Raw genomic sequence first — 8,665 nt, 5'->3', positions numbered from 1 at the left:
CATCTGCAAATTTGAGGCGTAGGCTTTCTTGTCTGTGTTAACTTATGTTGTCTTAGGATTTTTTATGTAGTTTAGTTCCTTGTTTCTTGTGTTTGTATTCCTTGTTCGGTTCCTGTGGTCCAGTCCTAGTCTTATCCTGTCCTTGTTGTCCCAGGCCTGGTCTCGTTATAGTCCTGTCTTCAGTTACAGGCCTTGCATCCACTTCCAGCCCTTGTCTCCAGTCCTGCCTGCCTGCCTCCAGCAGCCGCCGTGCCCCCTGCTCCAGCCCCACTTGTCTTCAGTGTCAGCTGTCTCCCCAGCTGTAGGTCATGCCTCTATTACAAGCTGTGTTCCCAGTTCCAGGCCCACTCTCCTGTTCCAGCTAAGTCCTGCTGGCAACCAGAATCTGAGGGCTCAACCCGAGGGGGGAAGGGGTTGGTCCAGGCAGTAGATCCAGTCCAACCTTGCCCAGAGTCTGGCCCTGCTCTTGCTGTAGAACATCTCAGACCCAGCCTGCCCAACCATGACCCTCTAGTACTGTTATTGTCGTTCCAAGCATCCCCCACTCTCTCCATGAAGTAATATTGTCTATTGTTACTCCTTGGATCTTTCTCTCATGTCTCCTTATACTAGAACATCTCATCCACTGGAAAAGATTCACTTCTTATGCATTTATACCAGGAGGGTGTAACCTCCAATCCTCAAGGGCTGCAAACCAATTGGATTTTCAGGATATCCCCACTGAGCAATTATGAGACAGAAACAGGACTGTAGAAAAAGACCAAAATGGCCCACCCATCCAATTAAAATATATCTGCATATGCATTAGGACATTGGGAAAACTGGCTGGTTTGTGGCTCGTGGAGGCTCCCCACCCCTGAGTTAAACATATTCAGAGAGGTGAAAGGTATATCCACCCACTATCCAGGCGATCATGCTCCTCCTGAAAAGCAAGGGCCAGATTTACCCATTCCACACATTATTGGTTTAAGAGCTTCAGGCTTGTATCCCCTCTAATATATATATATATTTATTTATATAATACAAAATATAAAATAACAAGGAAGGCAGGGAAGGAAGTTTCCAATAAAAGTTTTGCTGTTTCTGAATCTTCTGTCTTCCCCTGGTCTTCTCTCTCCGTGGCTGTTGCACATCGTGTTCCTGGGGTATTGATCTGGTGCCAGGTTACGGATAGGCCACAAAGAAAGACAAAGGAAACCGAGCTGCTGCAGCTGGCTGGAATCTTCTTTCCTATATCTAAAACAAAACAGGATTGATATGTACTCCCTGCATAAAACCGGATCACAGGATTACAGCAATTGACAAATCTGGATTGGCAAATGTCCCTCCACCACCTGTTGTCACTTTTTATTTCTTACAGAACTTGGTGATCCTATGAGACGCTACCCTGTCACTGCTGCAAACAGCAATCTTCTCTTTGTCCATGCAGATGAATACACATGGGCAGCAGTACTGTGGGGGCCTGTGAAATAAAGGTTAGCATGTGCTAAAAGCAGTATGCTATGGAGCAACGGCTGATGGAGCATGCTAACCCCAGTCTGAGGAGATGTTAGCATGTATGAGCTAAAATTAGCACCTCTGTCCATTTAAAAAAAGGATCATCTACAACCAAGCCTTTAGTGGGTACACGATAAATAGCATGGCATGTTCTCTTCCACATACTATTTAGCGAGCACTCACACAGGCTCAAACTTTAACACTTGCCTGAGATGTAAAATTTTTTTACCATGCGTGCTAGGGTGATATCAGCCAACGAGGAAGCAGAGATCTTCAGGGCAGGGGCTACTTGTAACCCAGCCTCTGCCAACAACAAGAGTAACCTGTACTCAAGGTACTGCTTCTGCAGGCTGTACTCCAGAAATAGGGCATTCGGGGCCATGCAGCCTTGCAGAGGGGAAACATTTAGAAAAAGGTTGAAGGCCTGGCTCCTTGAGCATGCATTTACGTAATATTATTGAACCAGGAAAAATATCATTTGGGTGGGGTTTAACTAGGAATTGATCAGTAGGAACTTATAAGGTTTATTTTTTAGGGATGGTGGGATTGTCACGTAGAAGGATTGGGTGTAGATGGAGGTACTGAAAAATTGGGTTGTTTTAGATGGAGTGATGTAACATGGGTATAGAACGTACCCGATTTAGATTGACTTTACATGTTTTTATTAATGTAGTATATTTTTATTGTTCACTGCTTTAACACTGCTGGTAGGAAAGTACATTATTAAAAAAATGCCTTATCGTATCCAGATTCCCTATGGTAACAGGGCCTTTTATTTTAGGCTGGATAGCACAGAGGATTCCCTCTCCCCCCCACCACACCGAACATAAACTGCCCCCTTCCTGAACCATACCTGCTGAGCACCATCACACAACCCCATCAGCATCGGCCTGAGCAACAGCAGCCCGCTCCCACGCTGTAGCTATCAAACACCCCCCTTCCCGCTCAACAGCCTCATCAGACCCTTCCCAAATCCCCTCTGCCCCTACTCCTCAATATGAAGCTCCATCACGTAGTCTAAAGCCTGACCTCCCTTCCCCCACCCCCCTCCCTCTGCTGCTCCAGGATGAGGTTCTGCCTTTCTGGAAGAAGTCACATCAGAGCCGCTGAACGACACCAGTAGTAGGCATTAGCAGATCTTAGCAACTGGGAGCACGTATTTAGTGGCAAAGAAGCAGAGCAATAGTGGCACAAAAGAAGACTATTAACATCACAGATTGCTGTCACTGGCAAAACATAAAAAATAAAAATAGATGCCCTCAGCTACAGCATGGAGTTTGCTTCAGAAGTCAGCTAGGTCAGGACCTGGCTGTATCTCAACCATTTTCAGCTGGACAATAGTGAAGCACCTCCCACCGTCCTCGTTTGGTGGCTGCAGCAGTGCGAGCAGGAGGGCTCCACTGTCCATTCTGTCTGGGAAGAACCAGAGCCTCCAGCATTGTAGGACCTCATTCCAGAAGTGGGAGGGAAGCTTTGGGCTTTATTTATTTATTATTAATACTTGATAACCCTCTTTCCTAGCATATGCCTTAAAGCGTCAAACAAAAATACACCACATTCCTAAAAACACCTTACCCGATTTAGATTTGGTTTACATTTGCACACGTTGTACATCAATCCAGCTAAATAAAACCTCAACCGCCATGCTATACTCCATCCATCAATGTAACAATTCCACCATCCCTAAAAAGAAATCTTATAAAATTCCTGCTGATTAATCCATAGTTTTGGTCCACGCACCATATTTATTTAAAATTATTTATTAATCGCCCAACTAATAAAGATCTTTCTAGGTGATATACAACATCTCAGTATTTTCCAGAATACAAAATCACATTACTACATATTAAAGTTCCAACTCAAAACAGACATTTCCCACTAGCAATGTTTTTAAAATTTTACGAAATCTCAAAAGCTCTTTCTTCCATTACACGTGTTGGGAGATCATTCCATAATTTTGGAACTGATAAAGAAAAAAGATCTATTCCATAGGTGCACATGTCGTAAGGTCTTAATGGCGGGGATTTTTAAGAGTTGTTTATTTGATGATCGGAGATTTCTACCTGATTCATGCCACTGCAAACGGTTTTCCAACTGTTTTGACCCAATGCCTCCTATATTCTTAAAGGCCATTGTTAAGATTTTAAGTTTAGAGCTCCCAGTGCCTGGAAGCCAATGGAGTTCCAGCAGCAATGGACCTGCTGGGGTCTTCCTCAGGTTTCCCATCACTATCCAGGCCCTCATATTTTGAATCATCTACAACTTCCTCATAGATTTTAAAGGAAGTCCCAACAATAATGCATTGCAATAGTCACTATATGAGAGAACCAGAAAGTATGCTACAGACTTCAGTGGCTCAAGGTCTAAAAATGGTCTGTTAAATCTCAGCATCTTGACTCTGGAACAGACATTTCTCATCACCCGTGAAAGATGTTTTTCCATGCTAACTGTAGAATCCAGTGTCACACCCAATGACTTTAATTCATTTTTTTTTGAATGACCTCTACCTCTTAATATCAATGGTTTATCCAGTTCAAACTGTCCCAGATATTATACCTCAGATTTGGCAGCATTTAATACTAAGCCATTGGATCTCAACCAAGTTTCAATTATAGTAATACACTGTACTAAATTCTTATAACCTAGATCTAAGTCTGAAAGCCAAGGAGAAGTATTTGCAAGTCATCGGCAGAGATGTATGGTTTAAAGCCAAAATTCCTAATAATCCCACGCATTGTGCTCATAGAGATATTACAAAGAATGGGCGAGAGAGATAAGCCCTGAGGTACACCATATTTGATCTCACACGGATCAGATATCTTTCCTTAAAAAGAAACCAACTGTTTCCTTCCAAGCAAAAAACGCTCTAACCACTTTAACACACAGCCCTTCAATCCAATTTCTTCACATCTCTTCAACAATAAGTCATAGCTCCTGGCACAATAATATTAGGCTGGGATGATAGGACAGATGGAACAGGGAGGGTGCCTAATGGAGAGAGTGGAGGAGTCAACTTGTGATCCATATGGTTCGGGGAGAGAAAAATCCCTCATACTAACTGGCCCTTTCATTTTGGGCTGGTTAGCACAGCGGATTTCACCAGGCAGCATATGGATGCTAAAAACTTGTGTGTTTGCGTCCATGCTAATACCAGCCGCATGCTATTGAGGTGTTTTTGTTTTAGCGTGCAGTCAGTACGATGTATTGCACCACACTCTAAGTGTCATTTTAGTGTGCAGTCAGTGCGATGTATTGCACCACACTCTAAGTGTCATTTTAGCGTAAGTGTCATTTTAGTGTGCAGTCAGTACGATGTATTGCACCACACTCTAAGTGTCATTTTAGTGTAAGTGTCATTTTAGCGTGCAGTCAGTGCGATGTATTGCACCACACACTAAGTGTCATTTTAGCATGCAGTCAGTGCGATGTATTGCACCACACTCTAAGTGTCATTTTAGTGTGCATGTTACATTTTTACCAACTTGCACACTAAAAGATTTTTAGCATGAGCATAAAGCCCCTATGTATCTTAAGCCTGTACTCTAGGACTAAAAGAATAGTTCAAAGGAGATCTTAAGCAGAAAAGTCAAGGTAGCTTATTGCTCAGTCAAATCAAAATATCCATCCAGTTGAACAACATTTGAGATGCTGACTGGCCCTGAACCAGCTGACCTTGTAGCAAGTTCCATGCTGCTTGTGGAAGGCATCCCATTTTTTTTGTTGTTGTTGTTTTTGCCAGTGTGACAGCAATCTGTGATGCTAACTTGTTAGTTGTTCTCTTTCTACAATGGAGTGATGTGCAAACACCAATGCTCTGCTTCTCTGGCACATAAGGTATGATCCCAGCACCTAAACTGCAAGGTAAGATCTGCTTACATCTAAAATTTGCTGATCACCACCAACTGGACATCACGTTGCTTGAATTTTAAGCATGAGAGTTCTCCTTTAATTTTCCACTCATTTGGCCTTTCTGCTAATGTAGTCAAGTAGGGAGTCAAATAGTGTCTAGTGTGCTGGAGGATTAAGTTATCTGACCATCTCCCATAGCACATGGAAGGCTTTTAGATAGTAATGACATTCATGTGCTAGAGCTTAACCAGTGAAAGGTGCTGTGTCCATGTGCCTACCTACGGAAGGAGCCATCCAGATCTTAAGGACGAGGCCATGTATCCTTGTACTAATACACCGAATCACCAAGTCCTAACTATGAAACACTACTTCCGTGCCAAGCCACTAAACGAGCCAGTTCAAGTAGTAAAAGGTTCTGTAGCTCCATGCCAATCCAAAGGGTCACACAGACCCACGTCTATCTATTTTCTACATGTAATCAAACCACTGTAGTGAGGCACAGGGCTCGTGCACCAGCCTTCACAATACATGACAAAATCTGCTTAGAAATTCAACTCAACTCTAGTGCAAAACCTGATCCATACCAGCACTGATTTTTCCTCATTAAAATATTTGACTATTTTTACTAAATAATCTTGAGCAATATTTCCACGGGAATACACCTGGATACATCTGGCCCACACTCCCATGGGTTATGATGCAGATTTAGAAGTGGCACTTGCTGAGTAAGCTGCTGTCTCCCTTAACCCTTTGATATCAGTTTTATGTAGGTTTCTCACACAGCTAAGCCAGTATACCGCAGACCTACCTCACAAACACACACACAATATCCTACTTAAGATCAACACCCATTCTGCTAACACCGTTCAGTCCCTACCTACAGCCCTTTCAAGTATGGAAACTTCCACAGGCAGATCTGCCAAGACACCCGAGTCCCCACCTACACTGTCCCTACTCTTTCAGTTTTGAGCAACTACTCAGAAGAAAATGCCACTGTGTGTGCAATTGTGTGATGTTTTCTAATGTGGATAAAAGCACACAAGACTTTGTCACTTGAGATTGGAGCTGGCAGTGAAAGGCTGGTGCACTAACCCCCTGTGCTGGCGCCTCAGTCGGTCATCTTGGCCTTGTTCTGAACAGGGAGATAAAGCTTGAACTCTGCCGGCAGCTCATCTTCGGAGTACAGTCTGTCTGAGAAGTAAACCCTTCGGATACGACAGTTTGCGTGTATCTAAAGTTCGAGAAAAATTTCAAAAGTCAAATTAAATTGCAACAGAAAGCCTTTCCCGCACGGTCCCTCTGTGGCACTGTCTCTTGCCTGCCTGTCTGTCCTCCAAGTACACACTTTACAATCTTCAGGTCCACCGCCCACCCCCACCTCTCATTCTAAAGATCTCACAGGCTGGGAGGATCCTGCCAGCATTAGCATTCACTATACTTACAGCCCAGGACACCCCGCTCCTTACCTCAAGCAATTTCATCTCCCACAGCCGCATATACAGTACAAGCTCCCTTTACTTTTTGATCTCTTTCTTCTTGGATTTTTTTTTTTTTGTTCCTATTCCCTCTTCCTTCTCTAGAATAATAAAAGGAGAATTTTCTTATCTACTGAGAAGAAATAGTATAAACCATGGGTTGCTGTCTGGCCAACAGATGGTGACAGAATAAAACTACAGGCTTCTCCTTATAAATGGCTCTGATCTACTTCTCTCCCTCCGTTTTGACTCTTCCAAAGCAGCAAAATATTCTTAACACACTGATTATTTACCTTATCTGATATCTACCACTCCCCCAGCAGATTATCTAAACCTATCCATTCGCTATGCAAGTGTAATCCTTCCTTGACTTTAAGCAGGAACCTCTTTAAACACAGGGGGGCTGTAGGGGTTATTCCTGGTAGAATCCCAATGAGCAGGCGGGAAGATTTTGTCTCTCTTGGACATTGCACCCTGAATAGCCCAAACCATAGGATTTGTTGCATGAATTAAAATGCTATTCCAGAGTAAACTTTTACCAGATCTGATGATGCCTCTGGGTCTGAACGATAATGCTTGAATGTCTGGGGGGGGGGGGGGGACACTTAAGTTCAAGGCCCCCCAGTAGGTGAGGCCAGAGCATTACTGCACACTGAGCCAGGAGGAGGTAAGGCTCTCTCTTCCTGCTGAAGTGACATTAGGAATTTTGGGGGGTCCAGATTATCTTGCATTGGCCAGGTGAAGGAGACGTTCTTTCATCAGGTGGTTGGTCGGGGGGGGGGGGGGGATTGTGAGGTGAAGGGACACACTGTGTGCATGAAATGGGTGGGAGGACTCTATCCTTTCATTGGTCGAGTACATTTATTTTTACTGCTGAGCCTATCTTCTATTTTTAGTACTGTACATAGCACACAAGCATGATGTTTGCTGCACTTTTCATAGCACTCATGCACTACGCATAGTTTACTATATTGCTGATAACTATTAAGTTTAACGTCCAGGTCCTAATTTTTGTGCATACTTTTAGCAGCATTTTGGTATATCAATAGTGTGCCCTTTTTCCAATGTCTCTTGTAGAAATTCTAAGACATTGGGAATAGATGTTGCATGAGGCTTCAGTTGGTGATCTCTATACGAACTAGATAGGCTTTCTCCATCCCAGCTTTCGCAAGATTAGTAATGCGTTTTCCGGATTTCAACATGGTTTCAGCTACCCCGTTTGAAAATCCCCTTCTCCTTAGTACTTTCTTTTCAAAAGATTTCCTCCGAGAGAGAGAGAGGGGGTGGTCAGATTCCTGACTTAGGAGATCCTCCCTTAAAGGCAACTAGCTTGGGTCTGGTACAGAACATCCTCACTTCTGTGGAGAACCCGGCGCTCCTCTGCCAACTTCCTTCGGCTGACTTTCCTCAAAGTCCTTGCAATGAAGGGGAATGAGGGAAATACAAGATATGCCTGATGCAACCATCACCGATGCTTCTGGTTCTTTTCTTCTGTTGGAATAGGCCTTCAGCTTTATGGTGTTGCTCAGTGCCCTATGATCTATTTGTGGAGGTCTCTAATGTTGATATACAATGTCAAACTTCAGGCTGGAGCCTACTCTCCTGGGTACTGCCCTTTTATTTTTAGTCTACCTGAGATCTGTTCTGCTGCTATATTTTAGAGAATCATCTTAAACTAATTGTGACACTTAGCTTGCTTCCCTTAGTGTCACTCCACTGCTGGTTCCTCTCCAGTTCTTGATGTACACTTCCACTGTTGTAGTGTCGGATCTGATGTTCACTAAGTTCCTCTGCACACAATGTCTGAAATAAAGGATGGCTTTGAAAACCACTCTCGGCTGACT

General features: G+C 43.5%; 1 protein-coding gene across 2 annotated transcripts in view; it reads right to left on the bottom strand.

Annotated features, from left to right (window-relative positions):
* Window positions 1-986: 986 nt before the first annotated feature.
* CFAP20 (cilia and flagella associated protein 20) overlaps window positions 987-8,665 on the bottom strand; it is a 30,401-nt gene continuing 22,722 nt past the window's right edge. For both annotated transcript variants that reach the window (XM_029609257.1, XM_029609258.1), the window contains 2 exons: window positions 6,439-6,577; window positions 987-1,236 (listed from right to left, as the gene is read on the bottom strand). In XM_029609257.1, coding sequence (XP_029465117.1) covers window positions 6,455-6,577 — 123 coding nt within the window. In that variant the 3' untranslated portion in view covers window positions 987-1,236; window positions 6,439-6,454. The remainder of the gene's footprint in view (window positions 1,237-6,438; window positions 6,578-8,665) is intronic.

Source organism: Rhinatrema bivittatum, chromosome 7, assembly GCF_901001135.1.
Source record: "Rhinatrema bivittatum chromosome 7, aRhiBiv1.1, whole genome shotgun sequence".
Lineage (NCBI taxonomy): Eukaryota > Metazoa > Chordata > Amphibia > Gymnophiona > Rhinatrematidae > Rhinatrema > Rhinatrema bivittatum.
The sequence above is the reverse complement of the archived record's forward strand: the minus strand, read 5'-3'. Positions and strand labels throughout refer to the sequence as shown.